The sequence below is a fragment of the Molossus molossus genome, unplaced genomic scaffold (genome assembly GCF_014108415.1).
Source record: "Molossus molossus isolate mMolMol1 unplaced genomic scaffold, mMolMol1.p scaffold_m16_p_11, whole genome shotgun sequence".
NCBI classification, from domain to species: Eukaryota; Metazoa; Chordata; class Mammalia; order Chiroptera; family Molossidae; genus Molossus; species Molossus molossus.
Window position 1 is genome coordinate 75911407 of NW_023425346.1, and position 24396 is coordinate 75935802.

At 43.0% G+C, this 24396-nt stretch overlaps 1 protein-coding gene across 1 annotated transcript in view; it reads right to left on the reverse strand.

Moving 5' to 3' along the window:
* MAP3K20 (mitogen-activated protein kinase kinase kinase 20) overlaps nt 1-24396 on the reverse strand; it is a 156375-nt gene that overhangs the window by 2638 nt on the left and 129341 nt on the right. Inside the window, exons 16-19 of the mRNA XM_036253959.1 lie at nt 24028-24120; nt 8332-8448; nt 6269-6343; nt 3146-3296 (exon numbers count right to left, since the gene is read on the reverse strand). Of these exons, the coding sequence (XP_036109852.1) occupies nt 3146-3296; nt 6269-6343; nt 8332-8448; nt 24028-24120 (436 nt within the window). The remainder of the gene's footprint in view (nt 1-3145; nt 3297-6268; nt 6344-8331; nt 8449-24027; nt 24121-24396) is intronic.

Genomic DNA, 24396 nt, shown 5'->3' on the forward strand with positions numbered 1-24396 from the left:
AAGCTGACCACCTTCTGGCCCTAGTGGCAGATTTTGATTAAACCAAGCCACACGCAGTAATGTCATGTTTAGGAATGGACATTGTAAAGGACAAACACATGACCTTGCCCCCTGGATTTTAAGGGAATGGCAAGAACTATCTGCTAATAGATAACCACTGCACTGTATAGATAACCATTGCTCTGTGTACACAGAAACTGATTGTTCCCTCAGGCATAACAGCTAACTGCAAATATCTGCTTCTGTACGTGCTTGCTTGCTCGCATACCCTTAACCCAAATTCCTTAACAGGGACTAAGACAACTATATAAGCAACCCTCCCCCTGAGCTCGGGGCTGCTCTCTCCTCTGAGTAGGATGGGACAGTCGCCGCGCGGCTAATAAAGCTCTCTTAATCTGAACTCAGTTCGGAGTCTGAGTCTGGTCTGTCTCGTTGGTCTACAACAACATGAGGCTCGGTTCTGGCAAAGTAACCTGGGGGTAGTCAGCTGAGGATTTCTAAGCAAGTCTTTCTCGTTCCTAAACGTCAGAACAAGAAGGGATCGACCTCCTATCCTCTGCGCATTGCCATATCTTTACGTGATGAGTGGGAACACGAGAAAAGCTAGGACGAGGGCAAAGCCAATACTAAGGATGGCAGAGTGGAAAGAAGGAAAGGTTCCTTCCTCGTTCTTCATGTGGTTGAGTTGGCTTATCTTATTGCAGCTGGAGCCCAGCCTACCTTTAGACTTCTTCTTAAGGAAGATAAATTTTATTGTAGTTAAAACTCATGGTTTGAGAACTTTAGAATGCCTCTGCATCACCTGGAGGGTTTATTAAACTGTAGTTTCTGACTCAGCAGGTCTGAGGTGGGCTTGAGAATTTGCATTTCTAACAAGTCCCTTTGATCCTGAGGCTGCTGGTCCTGGGACCACTCTTTGTTCTTTTGGGAAGGACTCAGTTAAAGTTAGATTTCCTGTTACTTGCAGCTGAAAAATATATTCTAACTGAACAGATGGTATCTTCTGAGCTTTCACATCAAAAGGGAAAAAGAACTAGAAGGAGGAAGGTAGGCAAACTAGCTAACACTGGAGTAAGTCACAGGGAGGTCAATCCTCTCTTATATCCTGCAACCTCTCCAGTTAATAATCAGAGGAAAAGATTTATCCAAAGCCATTCCACCGGGAGATCGAAGGGTACTGACTATTCCTGTGTACATGCTTAGAGAAATAATTTGCTTTCTCCCAAAAGATTTGGATTTAAGAGAAGTAGAGGGCAACTATTAGACAGCTGTCCATTGACAGACATCTTTTGGAAATGTCTCCACCCACATGGTTACAGTATCCTGCACAGTGTGTCCTCACTACCCACCACCACTTCTGCCTGTTGATACAGTTAATTGGTCCAGAGGAGAATGCTTGAAAAAAAAAAATAGCACCAAGAAATCTTACCCCAGGGGATCTGGAATTGGGACTGATAAAGTATCTCTTTGGTGCTTCTCAGAGTGGTGGGATTTGAGTGATGTCAAACTCGGAAGCCGTTGGCAGCTATTTTGTGTCATGTGGATTGGGAAACAGAATACCAGCTTTTAGTAAAAGAGAAAAATACAGCAGAAGTGGAGAGAGAAGATCCCCACAGATTTCAAGGGTGGGGTGTTGTATGGATCAAAGGTGTTATACGGATCAAATGGGATCATGAAAAGCCCTACAGAAGTAAAAAGTGCCTTAAAATATTAATTATTTGGGAAGGCAAAATTGATTATAGTAAGAAGTCCTTAAAGGCACGATAGTAGGCAAGATTGTTGAATTAGCAAATGAAAGAACTTAGAAACATTGTGCCTTCTGTGGAGAACCTAGTGAGGATCACTTCCTGCTCTGCGAGTTAATCATGTGTAGAGAAAGCTTCCCTAAGAGATGTTTGAGGATGTGTCTGTGGCTGAGAGGCTGGTAAAAACTCAAGCCCCGTCATAGTGGTTAGCATATCTTCTTGTGATTAACTGTGAAAGAAAATAAGCAAATCAACCGTGTTGACAGAGGAAGGCACGTTCCAGCATGCTGTCAGATCACTTGTTGGTGGGTTTGGAGTACTGTCCAGGATTCTGTGCCTCCTGCCTGGTGGATATTTAAAAATGTCTGGTCTGGGTGGCAAGCCGGTCCTTACAGTAGAGGACATGTAGCTAGGCTCTCGTAGCTTGGTGACACTAGGCATTAGGCCTTTTTGTCTCCATGCCAACAAAAAAACCTTCTGATGTGGTTTCTAAGGTATATTTTCTTACTGGGGGAAAAAAAAAAGCACTGATCAGAAAACATGTATTTCTAGTTTGTTTGCAGGTACATTTCTTATGATAAAAATGAAATTGCATCGGGTTTCTGCATCCATCTCCCATGTGCTTTTAGCAAAACCTAACTCTGGGTTATATTTCAGTTTCTGGACCCACAAAGGTGAAAGTTAGACCCTCTTCCCTGAATCTACCAATTGATGACCAATTTATCAAGTCAGCCAGCCTTCCTCCATGTTATTTCTAAATTGTTTCTTTATATCATCTATAATTATCATCATCCCTATCCATCATATGCATTTCATGTTTTCTCTTTCTCTATCCTCCCTTACCTTTATTTTTCCCTTTCCTTCCTCCTTCCATCCTTCTCTCTCTTCCTCACTCTTTACTCATGTCATTCCTATGCTTTGATGTATCCATGGTGTTAAGGACTCAGGAAGTTTCTTACCTATTTATTATCTATCCCCCTCCTCTAAAAGCCCCAGTAATAGCATTGGCTTCATAGGAATGTTTGCTGGACATAGAAGAGGATTCATACCTTTATTTACAATTTTGAAAACTAAATACACACACACACACACACACACACACACACACACAAAGAGTATATAAAGAGACATACATATTTTATTTACCAATATGACATAATGATTAATTTTCATCTTTTATCATAATTATCCAAATACTGAAATCTACTATAATATGCTCATATCTATAAGTCCATAAATACTATAAAAAACCAATATTCATAAAATAGAAGAGGACTATAGAAGACTATAGAAGAGGACTATAGAAGAAAGCTATATCTATTTCCAGACTGGCACTTGTCCCTGGTATGAGAATTTGGCAGTTAAGAGTTCGAATCTAATCTAGTGCACGTCTAACTTACTTGAGTCGGACCTGCTTCGAGAGTTGCCCTCCGAGGTGGGGAATAACGTCTGGATGGCAAGTTGGACGGCTTTCACTTCATCCTGAGGTTTTGTTTGACTCCACTGAACTGAATGAACATGTTTAGTGCTTTTTGGAGCTCTAACATCGCTCTGTAAAAAAAATAGAGAAACCCATGACCAAACATACACCCATTTATAAAATAGGAAGGAAAGAAAATCAGGTTATCATTATCACTTCAATTTAACTCCTTAGAATACATCATACATGCTTTGGGTGAAATATCTGTACAGCTTGCCTAAATATGGTAACTTGATTAAAAGGCAAATTTTAACCACTTTATTCCCGATGATAGCACTTTATTGCTGATTGTTTATAGTCATTAAAAATGTGGCTGTCTTCTCCCAGAAGTTATTATATTTGGTAAATCTCAACTTACTTCTTTTTAAATAAGAAATGAAAAACAATTTCTTCTGTTTATAGTACTTGAAAACTGATGTTTTGTTGAATAAGTAAAAACCTGACCACCACTTTCCCCAAGACTGCCTCTGATCAGCAGGGTAACTGGTTGGCTTGGTGGGGCTAATTACCCCACGGAGGGTGCAGGGCAGCAGATGCCAAAGTGAGACAGGATATAGTTTAGAATAAGGATTTGAAAAAGAAGAGGAAGCGAGATCAAAACACGTATCTCTCTCTTGTCCTGAAACCTTCCTACTTACCAGGTGTCACAAATCAGAGTAGCTTAATGAGCCTCTCAGGATTTAATAAGGTTACAAAAATATGTTTAAAGAGTCCTGAAGTGATAGTTACAGACACCAGTGGCTTATCATCATGAAGTCTGAGAAGACTGAGGAAGAGGAGGAGGGGAAGGAGCAAGGGGAGCGAGAGGGAGAAGAGAAGAATTTGGTGAACTGTGTCCCCAGGCTGACCAAGGAAGGCAGAGATGAAGTCTGGCTGTTTAACTGCCTAGTCAGTAAAAGACAGCTTACTAGTTAGTAAAAGAGGGCTTTTCCTGGGTGGTGGGACTGGTCAACAGGCTCCAGAATAGTCTAGATTCCAAGTTTCTCAAGACCAATCAACCTTTTTTTTTTTTAGATGTTGAGTCCTGCAAGCAATACTTTGACAATTACTGCTATTTCTCAGGTGCCTCATGCCTGAGACACTAAGCACCTTGGCTGGTGAGCATAAATAACTGCTCTAATACTACTGGCTTCCAGCATCGGATCAGCCTGGGGAAGTGAACTGGCCAGGGTTTGGATTCTAATGCTGAAAAGCCAAACCCTGGTGGCTCAGAAGACCATCACAATGTGGTAGTGCATGGAGTCCAATCTGAGGCTGACTTCCTATGTCCTTCTGCTGAGATGGGACAGCGAGGAAGAGCAGAAGCTGTATTTGCAGTGAGAGAACCTGGGGGGGCTCCACCACGACACTGACTACTCCAAACCTAGGGGCTCCCTTTCATCTCTCCAGCCGGTTTCCCCGAGCTGCCAAATGAGGATAATGCTACCTATCTTTCCATGTTTATACAAGATCAAAGAGGTCAAACAAGTGTAAGCTCCTCTTATAGTGCCTAGGTCATGGTAAATCCTTACTGAATGTTTCTTGAATGAATAATTCAATGAATGAATGAAACGCATTCCTTAATGGTAGACGCATACTATTATCTCCATGTGTGCCAAGGCTATAACTGTCCCCTCTGTCCCATTCCCGCAGGGTTTCTCTACCTTGTATGTCCCACCAGCCATAAAGTCTTGCTGATTTTCAAAACATAATCAGAGCATTTTAAGCACTTGGCTCCCCACCGTGCTTACAGTAAATCTGAACTCCTCCCCTTGGCCATGAGGCTCCGAGGTCCAGCCCCACCCATCTCTCTAGCTCTGTCATTGTCCTCCTTGCCTCAGGGATTTGCACTTGCCTTTACTCTGCTGTTTCTTGCTTCCTCCTCAGAGACGACTTCCCTGGTCATGAAATCCCATGCCCCGAGTCTCACTATTTTCTTGTTAGCACTTACCACTCCATGACACGACTTATTTATTTCTTACCAATTTATTATCTATCCCCCTCCTCTAAAAAGAGTATAGATTTAGCCCTGGCCGGTTTGGCTCAGCGGTTAGAGCGTTGGCCTGCAGTCCAGGAGATCCTGGTTCGGTTCCCGCTAAGGGCACGTACCTTGGATGCAGTTTGTTCCCGGCCCTGGTTGGGTTGTGCGAGTGGCAGCCACTTGATGTGCCCCTTTCACATCAATGTTTCTCTCTCCCTCTCTATCTGAACAAAAATGGAAAAAAAAGTCCTTGAGTGAGGATAAAAAAAAAAAAAAAAAAGAGTATAGATTTAGTCTATCCTAATCACAGAACAGGATTTGTCAGTAGGTATTTGCTAAATATATGAATTTTAATGTCAATAGCATATTTTTTAAGTGTAAGTTTTTATAATTTTTTCATATATAAAATCTATGAAATATGTGTGTGTTTTTTTATCCTCACCTGAGGACTTTTTTCTATTTTTTATTAAGACAGAGCAGGAGGGAGAGAGAGGAAGAGAGAGAGAGAAATATCGACGTGAAAGGGACACATTGAGTGGCTGCCACCTGCACGACCCAACCAGGGCTGGGGACAAACTGCAACCTAAGTACATGCCCTTAGCGGGAACCGAACCCAGGTGTCTCTGGACCGCAGGCCGACGCTCTAACCGCTGAGCCAAACCGGCAGAACGGAATATGTTTTTGATAATAGACCCCCCCCCTCCTCACCAGGTGGTAGTATAAGTTGAGTCTGTCCTTGTGAAGAATCACTGATCCATCCTCACCCCTAAATTCTAAGCACCTTGTTTTGGTCACTGGGATCCCCATTACCTAACACATTACGTGGCATGCAGGAGGTGATGAATGAATGAGTAACTGATGAATGAATGAATAAATGCTTCAGCCTCTATCTAGGTAAATGTATCTTACCCTTTTTCCCTCCCAACACTTTGTTAGAGTAATTATACTGATCTTCCCATATTCATGTTGGTTAAATAGTTTCTCGTCCAATAAGTTTTAAGCACTCCGAGGGAGCAAATACATCCCTATTTAGAGACTGGTGGTAAAGTCGCCAGCCCCTCCACCCACTCCGCCCAAGCTTACCTCATATGTGACAGTACATTCTACAGTCTGATTTTCCGTTATTCCTACGAGCCACTTCTCCATCACAAATGGGGGCTGAAAAACAAAAGTCAGGACGGTGTAGGGCCAGGGTCCAGCCTGCCCGTTCCAGTGTGTTCCTCTGGGGCCAGCTGCACCATGCACGGCAAACAGAAGCATGATGTCAGATTCTCCTGGAAGTCGCGTTGGTTCGCCTGTGAGTCCTACAGCGTGCTCACATTTGGGGTTTGGGTTTTCAGAAGACATCCTTCATGTATTTACAAACATCTAGGCCTGGTCTCCTGTGGTCTTCTTTTCTGAAACGTCCCTCCATGCTGTCCTTAGGTCATTACTTCATGTTTAGACCTTGAAGCATTAGCAGAAAGCTTTCTCACAACGAAGAGAAAGCCTCACCATATAAGAAACGCGGAGGTGCCTTCTTTGAGGGCCAGCAGCGGCTTCAACCCCCGCTCTGCTTCCCGCCGCATCAGCCTCTCCAGCAAAGCCGTGCAACGGAGGCCTTGCCCCGCTCTATTAGAACAAAGGACCAGTGGAGAAGTGTGTGCCTTGGATCCCATTTTAATTTTGATGAAAATGGTCATTATTAGAAATGAGTCTCTCCTGTCCTCTCCCCAACCCTTCCTGGCTGTGAGCTGGGTACAAAGCCAGTGCGGCTGAGATTTAACTGGGCTAGTAGTTTTTCTGTCTGGTTTTGTTGTTGTAATTACAGTTGTTATTGCTTCTGTTGGTGTTGAAAAGTTCTACAGATTTGGAGTGGTCTGCCCCGATCCCCTTTTCCCTGAAAGCCCTGTTAATGCTGGTGTGTGCTTTTGCAGACCGTGTGATTCCTGGGGAATGCATATGCGGCAGGTAGCAGAGAGACCTGCATTGGGTTTTACACCACCACCCTGCTATTCTGCTGGGACCTTCCTTTAGCAGGCAATGGCTGGGACCCTGCTTCTGAAGGACGTCGAAGCAGTGGACAGCTGCTGCAACCAGAGACAGGACAGGCGGGAGGAGGAAGTACCTGTCCAGTCTTCAGGACATTACAACCACATGTCCCAGTAAAACAAAGGAAAGTTCCAACCAGATCATAACCCTTACAGATCGATAACACGAATGAAACAACTCCATTACTCAGGGAAATCCCACAATGAATGTCAAATCAATCTACTTGATGCCCACATTTAAAAACTAAAAGGACTTGGGTGTTGAGCGATTTTATGCCTGGGAAGGGGACACATTTGCAAGTCTAATGATGTGGCTTTGAAGACTCTTTCACTTCTCCACGTGGGAGTGTCCTAGTTCTGCTTTGCTACCCACCACTTTCGTTACTGAAACCATGCTTAATTAACAGTGTACAAGAGGTGATGGCTCGTGTGAAGGTCAGGGTGACGGTCCTGTTGATGCCATGGTTATTTACCTGCAGTATTGACTTTCGAAAAATTGAAGTCTCAAATGTATTTTTTCAGTGTGATTGGGTCAGCCTTTTTTTTTTTTTTGAGGGGAATCTAAGCATTTCTCTAAGTCTTTCTTCAGTGTTTTAATGGGCAGGTTTCTACCACTGACCCTAAAGTAGGAACATGCTATCTGGTCTCTCCAAGAATTCATAGGTGTGAGCTCCAGGAAGCCCTAAAGGCTTCCACACGTGCCTCAAGACTAACCCCATCACTGTCCTTTAAGAAACTGAACACAACCAGGAAAACCTTCCTCCTTCCAAGTTTTTCAAAGTTTAAAATGGCCCAAAATTCGAGGTAAATATTTTCCTCTTTAGCATTTTCTTTCCTTTAATGACAGAAGAAGCATAAAGAAATGTAGGAAAAAATAAAAATAAATTAAATAAGTACTTTCTGTAGTACTTTTTAGTTCTCACAGCATAAGTGGAATTTTAACAAAAATCTATTATGATTTCAATCTGCTAAATAAAATGTGCCTTTCAACAGCCAGCTTGAGGCTGAGCTGATGTGAGCATCGACAGCACAAAAGCACACTGCTGGGGTATTTTAATGTCTTTGTTTGATATCTGTGAATTCAAAAAAGCTTTTAAGCCGTAAATAGAACCCTACCTTTGTCATCTTTAAAATCTCTGCATCAGGTAGGTTAGTGTTGAATGTCACATCTTTGATGTAGGTTATTGCAATTTCATCCCCATCCATCTCCATATACATTTTCCATTTACAGTCCTGGAATTAAAAGCAAAATTATAGAATTTGAGAAAAATGAAACAAATTTTTTTAGTCTCAATGTTTTATAACACATGAAGTATTCTAAATGAAGTATTATTGGAGTGTTTCTTTTTTCTCCTTATTCAATAAAAGGACATGAAATTAGATCTCTTTATATAGCTAAATAACCCCCAGTTAGGGCAATCTTGAGACATAATTTATCAATTTAAGTGTTCTATTATAGGAGTTGCAAACTCAAAATCCTAAAGGGGCAGGCAGATAATAAAAATGAGTAAAGCCAGGCAGTTTCATTATAGAGCCTTAAATTATAATCTTTCAAAATCGACCCATTTAATTTACATATTGAACACTGCAGGAGTATTTTTTTACCGACACAAAGGGATGTGATCTTCCTTTTCTTTTTTTTTTTTTTTTAAATATAAGGCCCTCTTGATCTACCTTTCACTTTCTAGTGATATTGATAATGACATGGGTTCAAGAAAGAGCTCACTTTTCTCTTAACAGGAAGGGAAACAATACTGCAAATGTGATGATGTATGACAATTGATAATTGGCCTACTAAATATTGGGGAGTTATAGGAAGGGTAAGGGACTCTGGGGAACTAAGGACAGCTGCCCTAAAGGACAGCCACCACTGTTGATTGTCCCCATGTGGGAATACAAGCCCAATCTTGCTAGGTCCTTTAATGTTTCATGAAAAGCTGGGTATCTGGATTCTTATGTGAAACCACTTGATTTTTAATATGTTTTTATTGATTTTTTAGAGAGGAAGAGAGAGAGAAATAAAAACATTGATGTGAGAGCCCTGGCCTGTTTGGCTCAGCGGTTAGAGCGTCGGCCTGCGGTTCCGAGAGACCCGGGTTCGGTTCCAGCTAAGGGCACGTACCTTGGTTGCAGTTTGTCCCCGGCCCTGGTTGGTCGTGTGGGTGGCAGCTACTTGATGTGTCCCTTTCACATCGATGTTTCTCTCTCTCTTCCTCTCTCCCCCTCCCACTCTACCTGAACAAAAAATAGAAAAATGTCCTCAGGTGAGGATAAAAACAAAACAAAACAAAAAAAAAAACATTGATGTGAGAGAGAAACATCCATCAGCTGCACCCACAGGGGATCGAGCCCACAACCTGGGCATGTGCCCTGACTAGGAATCGAACCGGGACCTCTCAGTCCATGGGACAATGCTCAATCTGCTGAGCCACACTGGCCAGGCAAAACCTCTTGAGTTTTTAAATGATAGCATATGTTGAATTTTCAGTAAAAGTACCATGGAATGATAAAGTGCTCTACACCATTAATCACCAGGGGAATTAAATTAAAACCACAATTAGATAGCACTACACTCCTACCAGATGGCTCAGACTGAGAACATCAAATGTTGGCCATGATTTGGAGCTACTGGATTATTGGTGGGAGTGTAAATGGTGCAATCACTTTGGAAAAAAGTTCTGGCAACTTATTATAAAACTAAACATCCACCTATTCTATGACCCAGAAAGTCTATTCCTAGGTGTTTACCCCAGAGAAATCCAAAAAGCTTGTACGCTATTGTTCTGATCAGCTTTCTCATGATTGCCAAAAAGCTGGAAGTAAGCCAAGTGTTCATCAACAGGAGAAGGGAGAAACAGTGGTATATTCATAGAATGAAACATTTATTACTCAGCAATGCAAAGAAACTATTATTGATGCATGCTATGACATGGATATATCGCAAAAACATTACAGTGAGTGAAAGTCTTATTAAAAAACATACTAAGAATTCCATTTATATGACTTTTTAGAACAGACCAAACCAATCTATGGTGGAAAAAATTCAGAAGCATGGTTGCTTCTGCAGATGGGGATTGAGTGGGAAGGGGCATGAGGGGATTTCTAGGAGTACTAATGGTCCCTGATAGAGGCTTGGATTATACAGGTGAGTGCATTACATAAGCAAATGCATACTTAAGACGTGCACACTTCTCACTGAACTCTAGCATACTGAACTATAGAGGAGGAAGTGTCCTGATGTCTGTAAATTACTTTGAAATGCATACAAAATAGGGATTGATAGATGGCTAACAGATAGATGGACAGATATGTGATAAGTGGAGTAAAACGTTAATGGTTCAGCCATGGAGGTGGGTGTATGATGGTTACTGTAAACTTTTTCAACTTCGCCATATGAAAAATAGAATAAATATGTTGGGGAGTAAACCCTGTGTACAATTAAAAGAAAAAATAAACTCATGCCTTTGCATCAGATTTGGCCGCTGGACTAAAAATTCACCCTCTCTTTTATATTCTTTGAAGAATGAAGGATTCTGAGAGAAGGATGGTGTACCAAGCACCTTACATGCCGGAACTGGAAAATGCTCTCGTAGCGCTAGGACTGGCACTGAGCGCTAGGACTGGCACGCTTCCTGAGCAAGCCCAGACAGGATGATTACGGAAGAGCACGAACGAAAAGGGTGTTGAAAACCTGTTGGCTTCAACAGGAGGCTGGGAGTGCCTGAAAGCTTTTAGAAAAGCTTCTAGAAGAATTGCAGAACCAAGAGCCCAGACCCGAGGGGAGTAGCCCTCTTTCCCCAGCCACCGGAGAGACAATCAGAGAAGGAAAAGGTCTATTCAACGATGGGAAAACCTAGCTCTTGGCTAACATAAGTCAAACTAGTTGCTCAGAATCGACAAATCGCTCAGCACTTCTTTGTTTGGGAGCCACTGCTGCCGGGCAACAAGGCCCAGAGATAACTGGGCGGTAAGGACCCTTGGGAGCCCTGCTTGCTCTTCTCTGAAACAGACGCAAGGAGGCAGCTGGAATAAAAAGCCTCCGACGGGCCAAGTTTATTTAGTTCTGCTTCTTTTGCCTGTCAAGTTTTGGAATTAAGTTAGTCAAAAGCACAGTTAAAAGATCTTGAACTGTGTGCAAATCTCCGATTCCCTCTGCTCGGCTCCCCGGCTCCCCACCCAAGCACTCCTCCGGCAGCCCGTCCCCGCAACGTGCACAAGCTCAGAGGAGCGCCCGGGGACAGGCTGGCACGAAGGACCCAACCGCGGGTCTCTCCATGCTGGAGGCATGGTGCTGGGGACTTAAAGGCCGCCCTATTTTATTTGATACCCATTATAGGTGAGTGAGAAAAATGGGGCTCAGACAGATTCAAGAATTTTCCAAGAGTTTCCTAGCCAGTACGTGGTGGAGGCGGGCTGATAGCAGCGCAAGGCGGCGGGCTCCAAAGTTGGAGATGGCCACGGGGAAGGACGAGGGGGAAGGGCGGCGGGTCCGACCCGCTGGATGGGTTCTGGAGCTCCACAATGGGACCAGCGATTGACACAGGCGGGAGGCAGAAGGACCAGAGGATCTTTTGCTAATATAACCAAAAAAATCAAGTTGGCCATCGTTCCTCCCCCGTGGCAACTGCTTCTTTGTTCCCCAAAGTCCAACTTGGAGAAACAAAGATCTACATAACAGGGTTACGGACTTTCGCTTTCTCAATTCTCTTTCTTCTTTTACCTGAAAGAAAGCCCGTCAACTGAACCATAAAGGAAGACAGCTGCAGAAGCAATAAAAGTCTAATCAAGGCAGATATAAGACAAGGGTGGCATTCTCCATTCATGACAAAGTAGGTACTACTTGTTCCCAAGCTGGGTGAGAGAGAAATCGAATAAGCAGTGTTCACTTGAATTATTAACTTAATCTGTCAATGCCCTGCTATAACTCTTAGGTATTTTCAGGGCATCTATGATTAAATTGTTGTCTAGTTAAGAAAAGGAATCCACAAAGTAATGACATTCTTTAACTCTTGCTCAATTTCATATTACCTTAAGGTATTCCTGGTACTTTTGCTACCCAGTGAGTCAGAAGGTATCGATGAGCATTCTCCCCAACCACCAGGATTTAAGCCAGTTACTGAATTCCACAGGACCCCACTCTACATGGAGTGCCATGTAATGAGTTCTTAACCAACTATCACCGCAAAGGTTTTCATACAAACAAGATAAATTAAATCATCAGTAATAGCACTAAAAGTAACAATTCCACATATTTATAAGCCTAATCTAGATGTTTACATGCACAATTGCTACCTTTTCAGTCCCTTGGTAGTGACAGGGACCAGGTCATGCGAATGAGGACTCTGTCTCAAAAACCATTCACATTTACCAGGGTGAACTATTGATTCTGGCATGATGTGAGTGACAGAAATGTGGGGATTGATTTTTGAGTCGGAAACAGTCAAGAGTCACTTTGGGCGTGTGAGAACGACTCTCAATCCCAATAGGCAGAAATCAAAAGCAGATAACTGTATTTTGAGAGAGCACACGGGGCCTCAAAGAACTCCTTTTCCAAAACTGTTTCACCCTGCCCTGGCCAGTTTGGCTCAGTGATTGGAGCATGGCCTGTGGACCAGAGAGTCCCGGGTTTGGTTCCCGCTAGGGGCATGTACCAAAAAAACCAACCAACCAAACAAACAAAAAACTGTTTCACCCCTGGTGGTCTGAAATGGCCCTATTATTCACTCATTTGGTTTGAGGATTCTTATTAAAATGGAGACAATACAGAAAAGGATTATACATTAAGCCATTTCTGGGGGAGCAGCAAAAGGAGGAAGTGAAAGAAAACAAGGCTAAAGTCCAACTGCATGAGTTTGAATCCCCCCAACTTTCTTCCCTCCCCACCTTAGTCAAGTTATATGACCTGTCCAAGCCTTAGTGTTCTTTATTCACAAATGATGCATTGTGCTGTGTGAGGATAATGTAAATAAAGTTCCCAGCACTGTGCCAGAGCCACAGAAGGAGCTCAAAAAGGAGTAATTATTATTGTTACCAATACTGGTCACCAACAGAACTCCAGTTTGTTACTGGACCAACAAGCCCGTCATCAAGCAGTGGTCTAAGGGGACAGGTCAGAAAGTAGTGAGCTTTCATAGGCAGGAAGGTACAAAGAGTGTCTAGACTTGGGATCTGGCCAGAGCAGGCAGGTTGGGTCAGAGCATCTTACTTGGGCATGAGCTTCGGGATCTAGAGGACACTAAAAAACTCTAATGCCAGGGAATGATCAGGGCTGGAAAAAAGAAAAAGGTGCAGCCCTGGCCAATTTGGCTCAGAGGTTGGAGCTTCGGCCTGCGGACCAGAGAGACCCGAGTTCAGTTCCTGCAAGAGGCTTGTACCAAAAAAAAAGAAGAAGATGCAGCCAGGTGGCAATATAACAATGACTGATTTTATGAAATAAATCGAAGAAGGAGGAAACCTGTATCTTCTTACATAGACAGATCATATAACACCAATTCTGCCCTTTCCTGTGTCAACGGCTCCTGATGCAGCCCTCCCAATAGGAGCATCAGACGTCTGGAGGTGCAATAACTATGAGATGTGATGGACAGACAGAGCCTTCCCTCAGACAAGGAAACTAAAGCATGGAGAGACAAGGTATCTGACCAAGACAGCAAGCCGTAGAGTTCAGAATTGAACCAAGATGGCCTACTGGTGCCATGAGAACAGGTGTCCCCTGTCTCTGAACCCCGAACTATCCTTGTTAGGGGTTAACAAAAGTAAGAACTACAGTACAGAGTTTTATCTTCCAAAGTCAACACATAGTCCAGATTATCTTAATGAAGTCCTTTATAGGGCCCCATAGCAGAGACTGAAATATTGAGTCTCTAATAAGTCCAACATAGCCAATCCCCTCCACTGTTGAAAAAGATCATTGTTCATCGTGCACATGGTGCCATTCCACGGTCTGTATGCTCCTTCCTGACTGATCTGGCCAGTATGTGGAATCAAACACACTTCCCTCCAGCGCTGGCTTAAAGGCTTTGTGGCTGGGCTTCCACTTTCCAGACCAGAAACAACGCAGTCCCATCTAGTTGCAAAAGCAGATCATGGTTCAGGTCCTGACTACCTTGGATTTTAATCTCATAACTAGATTCCACACAAGAGGACATTTCCACTGTTCATATTTGCATCTTTGCACACATTTCTAGGGGATGCTAGTTACTAATCAAGGGAAAAGACATGACAGGAGCAGAGCTGGGCACTGGGATGTTCTGTTAGGGCATTGAATAGCAAAAAACAGTTATCCAAACCTTTCTGCTAGCCAATCAGCCTCCCAATAAATCTATAAGAAACATGGAATTTTGTTGAGGAGAGGGGAATTTTTGCTTTTGAAACTGATGAAAAAGTGACAGTTCTGTTGGGTGCCCAAGATATGTACCACTCATCTGGACAGCTGCTGAAATACCTGGATAATTCTAGGGACAAGTGCCTGGCTAATGGAAGGCAAGAGCGTATTCATTCTCTTTGAATTGCTTCAGCACTGCCAATATGTGATTTTTTTCTCTGAATTAAGATTACTGGCCAAGTAAAACAAAATCTCTTAACACTGTGAAGACAAAAATATAAAACAACACTTAGTTAATGCTATAGATTTCTCTTACTGAGAAATCACTATTACATTATCTGCAAGCTGTTTAAAAGTCTTTGGAGTTCAAAGCTAGTACAAGTGATGCCAAACAGAGATATCCCTGCTCCCCCTGCCCCAATTCTAAGTTGTCCAGAATTTAAAACAATATTTAAAGTTTAATATGTGTGCTTCCTTCAATTTCTTTTCCTATTTGGAAAATTTATCTCAATCTTGATTTTTTGTTGAAAATATGAACACTACAGATAAATCTTTAAAAACCGAAGGCCATTCAGGACATTTCAGAAGAAAACAGACCCCAAATCAGGCTTTTCAAGCTCCTACAGATCACTTTTACCTGAAGGTTGCAGACAAAAACTTTTTGATGTATTTTTTTAATTGAGATATAATTTGTATATAATAAAATGCACATATTTTTAAGTTCATAGTTTAATAAATTTTGACAGATGTATATACCAATGTAACCACCCAAACAAGCAAGTTATTTTCACTACTCTAGAAAGTTCCCTCATGCCCTTTCCCAGCTGGTCCTTCGGCACCCAGAGGCACCCACTGTTCCAATTTCTCTGACCAGAGATTAGTTTTGCCTGCTCTAGAATGTCACAAAACTGAAATCTACAGTATGCACTGTATATATCCAGCGGTTCCCACACGGCATAATGTTTCTGAGATTAAGCCATATTATTTAATCCTCACAGATTCACCCTCTCATAGATACCATTTCACAGATGAGCAGCCTGAGGCTCAGAAAAGGTAGAGGTTTGCAAGTAAGTTCACTGAGCTGCACTGGAATTGGAATTTAAGTCCTGGGCACGCCCAGTCTAATGGTAGAGATATTGGTGTTTAAAGTTCCCATTGGCCCCCCCTCCTCCCCACGAACGGAGGAAAAGTAAAATAATCAGAGAACAATCAGAATTCTAGCAAAGAGGCCCCTCCACCTTACAAAGGCCTGCACCGAGGAAACATTTTAAAATATATAAAACACAGAGGTCGGAATAAACTTATTAAGATTCAAGAGGGGGGAAAAAAGGGAAACAGTCTCATAGCAGGTGACTGTTGCGAAATGTAAGAAGTAACGCAAGATGAAATAAAAATACGATAGAAATGTTGGTCATGCTGGTATTAAAAGTAGTAAGATGTTGATGATTTAGGTCTCCGAAGGCGCCTTTACATGCATTGCTATTATCTAGCTCAGCTGCTGAAACCTGCTGTTTTCAAGGCAGGAGAGTGGGACATCCCTTGATAGCACCTGGGTTATTTATCATTATGTATCACCCCGCTACACTCTATTTTATTATGCTGCCTTTAAAAGGAAGATAATGCAAGTATGGTTAATTTGCTTCTCTTCTTTATCTATACAGTGTCGTGACCCATCACAGCTTTGTCCCACGAGATTTGTTTTTCCACCAAAAAGAAATCCACAAGAAACTCTCCCTAAAAATTCCATTAATAACCTCTTTCAGCGCATATAGGTTGCAGGGTCTGGAACTAAGAATGTTTTAATCTCTTCAGCAAAACAATGTCTCATAATGATGTACAGGACTATTGCTGTACTGATGAAGAATCATACATAATTCAGCACCTTTCACTTGGCACCACTGTGATGTCCTCATTAGCTGTGGCTCACAGTGTCTGTCAGATGGTGTCCATGCGAACGCAGGCATTATATTGTCTTTGAGATGTGCAGCTGCTTCCATGACACTGCCAGTATATAAAAACATGACGCCAGTTTGTTTTATTTAGTGCTAAACCTTCCAGTTTGTAAAAACAAGGCTGACACAGAGCCTGACATGAGGCAGTGAAAATAATTAGCTCTCATTTTCTCAGCCTCCTATTTCCTTCTCCCTGCTGTGTTCTCTTTCCACTAAACCACCACATGTCAGTCGAAATGGGAGGCAATTAGTGGGCTCATTTCAGTCCCCACAACTGTGCTGAAAAGAAAGTATTTATGATGGCACAATGAACAGCTGAAAGATTAAATAACATTTGCCTTTTGAAAAGAAAATGACTTCTAGCTAAATGGGCAATTTTTGATTATTCTCAAACAAGCTTAGAGTAGTTGGTTTTTAAAATACAAGAAAGGAAAATGAGTCATTTTTAGGTGAAAGAATCAAATAAAACTTGACACAGTAATGCAAATAACTGATGTTTTATTGCAAAATATGTAAATGCGTTATACCCTTAACAATGGCTTGTGTCTAAGGTCAGGGCAGATTGGTGCCAACTAGACACCAGTGGAGATAAGGTTGTTATATTGCATTTTGGGGGGTTGTTATTTGAGTTATGTGTGAATAGGGGGCTTTAGGGATGATGTTAAGATAAACTGAAATCAAGTGAGGCATACTTTCATATGAAGGATTAGACACTTGATTACCTGAAATGGTTTGGATGTTAGTTGACATGTTCGAAGGGCTTTTTTATTTTTTAAAAACTGTATTTGAAATTGAAAGGTACTCGGTATTCATCTTGGAGAAGAAGAATAGTAAGTCTTGCTACTGCTTTTTGAATAATTAAGAATCTATTCTATCTCAGACTGAGTTTTTCAACCAAGATAGAAGGCGGCCTGGCTTACCTGGTTACTGCTTAGATTCTTTTTTTTTTTTTTTTAATCCTCACCCGAGGACACTTTTCCATTTTTTGTTCAGATAGAGTGGGAGGGAGAGAGAGGACGAGAGAGAGAGAGAGAGAAACATCGATGCGAAAGGGACACATCGAGTGGCTGCCACCCGCACTACCAACCAGGGCCGGGGACAAACTGCAACCGAGGCACATGCCCTTAGCGGGAACCGAACCCGGGTCTCTCTGGACCACAGGCCGACGCTCTAACCGCTGAGCCAAACCGGCCAGGGCAGATTCTTTTTTATTACTGAGAAATGGGATGCAAACAAACTTTTACCCAGGACCCTCAAAATATAAAAACAGCTCTTGTACATACTAATTTCTCCTTCTGCCTTCCACAACTCCAGCAGTAACTCCAAGAAATACGATTTTTGAAAAAAACACTGGCCTAGTTAGTAGGCATTGTTCACCAGTTGAGCGATTCTCAGTCCAAATCCTAATGTCCACGATCGATGTGGTCATCATACATCTTTGCTTTTACAATACCTTTTAATTTCATTTCAAATAATCTCTCCCTCTTATAGCTGATTATTTTCAAGACCTAATTGTTGGTTCAGAAAACATAGGTCACTGTGAGTTATCAAGGTCTTCTCTCTGCAGAATTTACAGCGATCCCCAGAGGCTGTGGAAAGCTGCTTGTAAAAGCAGACATCTCCTCTACTATTATCAATATCATGGAGTCAACAACTATGACTGTTCCAACATTTTAAGAAAAAAAAAAATCACAAATTAAAATTTTGTTTCTCTATTTCCATAAGTATATTCTTACTCTTTACAAACTCAAATCATAATCTTTGATTCATACACTATGGTTAAGTGCATTTGTATGAGCCATGGGTGACTCAAGGAGACCGAAGCCAACAATGGCTTCATTGTGAAGCTTGAGCTCCCTCTGAGCTACCTATGCATATTATTATAACTGGAAACCAGCAATGATGCATTTGTAATCTGTTCAAACCTAGGCTTTATCATGCATACTTCCTTGCTATTAGCTATTTTAAAAGGGATTCAGCATCTTGATTAAGAAGACTAAGACTGATCCAACAGTGTGCTGGAGCCAGCTCTCATGGTAAGAGTGCTCACACCCATTCCCAACTTCAAGTTCAGTGATGTCAGAGTGGTAACTTGAAATTGGCCCTGGTGGGAGTATTTATACCATGGAAATCTGCAAACACTACAAGCCAGGGCTGCTGTTTCCAGTTGTTGGACATTTTCTGACACACCATTTCCACACGTCACTGTCAATCCATCAGCAAGTACGTAGTGAGCACCTCTCCTAGGTCAGCTCTAGTTATACAGACCGCTGCCCAAACAGTTTGAAGTCTGTCTCCACTCTAATTAGAAACCAGTAGCAAGTCGTGTAGTCAAATTCTGAACCGCATTTGCTCCTCCGCTGTCAATTAAAACTTGATTTCCTATGGAACCCTTCCACTGCAAGCTTATGTACTCAGTCTCACAAACACATGTGTGCACATATATCCCTCTCGCCCCAAACAGCTCAACATGGGAAGTACATTTCCCTGTACTGAATTTTTAATAAATGCAAGATATATAAGAGCAAAGTGCTGGTTTTAGTTATCCTGAAATTTACAAAAGGTGTTGGCTTTTTACTTCCTTACAAAATCCTTTTCTTTGTGCCCTGTTATTTTATTCATGTTTATCCATTTATAAAAAATTACACAATAGGGGGAAAAAAAGCCCTGTTGGACCATTTTTTATATTTATAGTGCTCTAAGAAAGGGCCTGGAGATTCAATTAAGTTTATTAAATGCAACATTTTATAAGCAATCTAATAAAGACCTAAAGGCACCATAGTAAGTGGAAAGTATTTGTAAAAGGCAGCCTTTTAACCTATAGATGAAACAACAGGAGAGGCAGAACGACTGAATTTCTGTGCTTGGAGAGCGGCAGAAAGGGACACGACAGGTTGCAAAGAGGCCGAGGGACAGCTGGGCGGGAAAAGCCTTCACTCCGATGGGTCGATTCGTTCTGCTTCCCCCTCGTTCAAAACCTTCCTCTTATGATCTCTTCTTCGTTCACTTGCTCCTTCAAAATATGGCTCAAAATTTGGAAGTGAGGGCCATCTGGAGGGAGGTAGGGGGATGGGGCAGCCTGTCTCTTACAAAGGCCTGCTGAAGCCAGGGAGTCGGGAGAGGCCGGGCTGTTGCCGAAGCTTCTCCCCAGCCCGCCCCTCTCCACGGCAGGTCATCGCAGGCCACCCACCGGAGCCCAGCGACAGCCAGGCTCCGTGCCTCACGGGGAAGAGGACAGAGGGTGTGACCGCCCAGCACTCAACGAGGAGTGAGGCTTCCCCAATAGTTCCTTCATCACTCTGCTCTTGAGTTTTTATGCAACCAAGTCTCAAAACGATCTCAGTGAGAAAACCACTGGGTGATTCAATAACTTATTCCTTGGCAATCTGAGAATCAATATTCCTGACTGGTGAATGTATTAGAGATATAAGAATAAACTCTATGCAGCTGAATACTTCAATGAAAAAGGGTGGGTGCCACCCTGGGGAGTCCAGGAAGCTGCCCGGGGCCCTGGCAGCTCTACTCCTTTGTGCCAAGTCAAAGGCCTTAGATCATAGAACACAAGGCATGTTCCACACAAAACAGAGTGGTAATTTAGTATTAACTGACCAGAAATTTTTGCTTTATTACCAACACACTTATCTTGGGGGACAACGGCACTTTTCAAAAGGAGGCAGCATGACGGCACGGTTCAGCCCTCGCGCTGATCTGCCCCTGACGAGGGCGACTCTGGGTAAGGAAGTCGACCCTCCCCTTCCAAAGGTTCCTCCCCGATGGAACAGGGGTCATGTTCCCTGGGCTGGGGGGCTGTCAACCTTACATGCGAAAATGTTTGCAAAGTAGTTGTCATAGTGTCTCTCAGAGGTATAAAATAAGAATAATTATCAGCATTTCAAGCCCCCAGCACAGATAACTTCAGCTGAGAAAGACCCCATTTCTGCCAATTCCACTGTCATGACTTCAAGGCTGCTTCAACAATGCTATTTACATTGATAATTAATTATACTCTTTAGAAATAGGCCAAGTAAATAGTTAAAACTCATTTTCACTAATTATTTAGTTTAAAATTTCAGTGAGTACAGCTTTTGGTCCAATCATTTTCTCTGCCAGGAGTCCCAAAGAAGGAGAGGAAAGGGAAATGGCCATTTCACTGTGGAAGAATCCTCGACGGGTCCATGGTGCTGGGGTCCGGGGAGGGCCTGGCTCCCCGGAGGGCTGTCGGTGGGGACAGAGACCACAGCAAGCACAGTGGCTCTTGACCACAGTGGCAGGGCGCAGGCTCTCGCACGTGGATGGCTTTGCTCGTGGGCAAAACCAGCCTCACTTTGGTGCCATAATTCATCTGGTTGTAAAACGAGGCTAAAAACTGAACCCGGGACTCTCTGGTCCGCAGGCCGACGACACTCCAACCGCTGAGCCAAACTGGTCAGGGTGCAGTCTGACTTCTTAGACCAGAAGGTTGGCAGGTCTTTCAGTGGAAGGCTTTTTCCTCTACTATATTTATACATTTGTGTATAAAGTCATATTTTCATCGTTTCCTCTGAGTAGGTCAGTTACTTAGCTGACATGCCAATTTCAAGTGGCATTTAGCTGGTGATCCTTCTCAGATGCAGTGGGAGAAGGTAGCCGCTATTTCCATGACAGAATCACTGTCATACATTATTCCCAGTGGCCATCTACTGAACTCATCTTTCATTTTATTTGTAAAAAAAAAAAAAGGTGAAATGGACAAGCAAATCTCCCTGATATACAAACTCAGGTTTGGAGAGAATTTCCAAAGCTCCAGTGTCCTCTCGTCACAAACTCTGGTCATGGAGACAGGGCTAAAGGCGGTACCTTTTCTGTGAAGATGGGTGTCTGAAAACGCAGGTTGGTGGGACTTTGAGGGTGCCTTTCTTCCTCGAGGGTCAGAGTAACAAGGTTTTCATGTGGGGAATCGGAATTTCAATTTAAAGCGACTTGTGAGAAAACATTTCCGGCTGGTTTTGAACCGGACAGTGATTTATTCCAGGATGATTTCATGGAATTTTACAAATGGTTCGGAACTCGTGGGTCAGACAATGAGAGCGAGCACTTGTTGAGTACAGAGGGGATAACAAATGTGATTTCTGGTCTCAGCTCTGTCCTCGCCTCAGCTTAGGCTGGTAGCACATTCGCTTCTTTCTATCAGTTTTCTAACCAGCGGTGACAGTACTGCGCCTTATCCGCTCACAGAAACGCCGAGGGGGTACATGAGGTGACATTTATGAAATAACCTACACTCTGTAGAAAGGAGGACTCTCTAAGCATAAGCTTCAAACATTATGTTTAGGAAATTATTTGCAGACAACACATCACGAACCCCTTCAAGCCCCATTTCAAAATTCATCCCTTTCAAAAAAGCTTTTCCCGGTTAAAGTCACCCATTTCAGCGGCTTCTTTCTACTTCTAGCACCTTGGCATTACGCCCATATCACGTATTTCACTCTTCGACCTATTGCATCATAACATCACCGGCTGCCACACCAGGAGCCTCCGCACCCTCCTGGCGTCTCCCCACCACCACCCACTTCCAGCTAGTGACAAAGTCTGACCAGGTCCACCTCAGAGTGTCCTTGAACCCATGGTGCTTGGGCACTGCCCCAGCTGAGAAGCTATGAGTTCCTTGCAAGCCACAACTGTACTTTCTGACTTTGCATTCTGAGTAGTTAGCATAGAGCTAGGCACATAGGAGGTCCCCAGGAGGCATGTGCCGCATGAATGGGTGAAACGGTCACTGCACAGGTGACCGAGGATCAGCAGGATATTGGGAGCTGTGGAGACTTTAGGCTTTGTGGATAACCGATGACTCAAGACACCTGCACAAAATGCTATTCGGGCCTGGCCGGTGTGGCTCAGTGGTTGAGCGTCAACCCTTGCACCAAGAGGTCACTGGTTTGATGTCTAGTCAGGGCACATGCCGAGGTTGTGGACCCGATCTCCAGTGTGGGGCGTGTAGGAGGCGGCCAATCCATGTTCTCTCTCATCGATGTTTTTCTCTTTCTCTCTCTCTCCCTCTCCCTTCCTCTCTAAAATCAATAAAGAAAAAAAAAAATTAATGCTACTTGATATCAAATATCATTTATAGCTTCTAATATTTACAAAAAAATTTACATTTTAGTTTTCTACATTAACAAATCATTTGTCAGTTGAAAATTATTTTCTTGGCTGAGACTACTCTTGACCAAGTCTCTTTCAAGAAAATTCTTTCCTCTTCTTTTGTCACCGACAAACTATAAAAACGTTTAAACACAGAGTACTCATGTACTAAGTGTCACGGGGTCGAGGATGCTAAGGAAGGCAAATTAAAATGTGTAACTTGTTTACTATGAGATGGACATGGAGGGTGCCCGGAGCTACAGAATCTCAGGGTCAGAAGGGCCTGTGCCTGTTGCTGGAGAGAGAGGAGGTTACTGTCCTGCCCTCTTTCTGTGCCTGCTTCTGTCAACAGGCATGAACAGTGACCCACTGCAGGAGGAAAAGAGAAGTTTTCACAGACGGGAAGCCCGGAATGAGAGCAGCTCTCACTCAACCAAGTTCTGCGGCTAAACCGCGGGAAGTAAAGACCTCCATTCAGCAAAGGCAGTGAAGGAAAGATACTGTCAGGTGCCCAGCACCTCTGGAAATCCCAGGGGAAAAGTCAACCCCCTGCCACAACTTCCATTCATTCCCGAGCACTCATTCCACAAATGGCCTGGGTCAGCCCCTTTTCATTAGTGAGAGGTCGGAGGGCCAGCTGAGCCGACCCCAGCCCTAGCAGAGCAACTGGCTACAGGCAAGGTCTCAGGCTGCCTCCAAGGAAAGATACACATTGTGCAGTAGGTAAGAGCGTGGTTCTGGGGTCCGAGAGGCCTGCCCTCGAATCCTTATTCTGCTGCTCGCCATCCATGTGACCCTTGGGCAAGTTATTGAAACTCCCAGAGCCCCAGTTTCCTCACTTGTAAGTGGGTGAAAATAACACCACCACCTCAGTGCTGTACGCCTGGAATGTCACACATGCTCACTTAGACGTTATCGCTGTTACTAGCTACGTATGGTAACCCAAAGTACACAATCCTACTATGATGCCAACTCTAAATACGACATGGAGGGAAAGGCTGACGGAGTGAATCCTGGTCAGAAGTCCTGCTGCCCCGTGTAGAGCTGATAATCTGAGTTTCCATATTGCCTACTGTTTCATTCTCAGCGTTTTACTCTCGATAGGAACAATTGTTCCCCTTACGAAACAGGAAACAGTGATGTCAAGCAGCGTAAACCCTCGCTCCGGTGCTCACCGCCTCCCTCCCGTCCTGCTGTTTCCTTGAGGGCTGGGTGGAGAGAGAGGAGGGTGCCTAGGCTGGGTCACAGAGGCAGCTGCAGCACGTCAACTAACGTCTATTTTATAAAGTCTATACATTTACTCAGAATCAAGTTACCAGCTTCGCAGGGTGGGGGGCGCGTACAAAGTCATGGAATTCCAGGAGAGAAAAAGAATAAATTAGGTTGAACATCATCTAAGAGACTTAACCTATGATTTACCTGTGGTCCAGTTCCTGGTTTCAAGTGAAAACCAAAAACAAGTTCAAGGTTCACTAGTTTTTCCTCATTTTCTTCAGGTTCACCTACTGAGTCCTAAAAAAGAAAACCAAACACCACTTACTCTAGAGTTTTTACTTCTCATGTGAAAAAAAAAAAAAAAAAAAGACTTCTCAGCACTAGTTTTTCCATTCTAATCTACTGTTTAACTTTTGGTTATTTTTGGATTAATCTGCAAATTACAATTACTTAAAGTGAGAGAAATATGATGTCTTAAGCTTTTGAGAACTTTCCCAAATGATTTATCTCATGCACTACAGACTGAACGTCACCTGCTTACATTTTCACAGTGCATCTTGCATTGTGCACTTT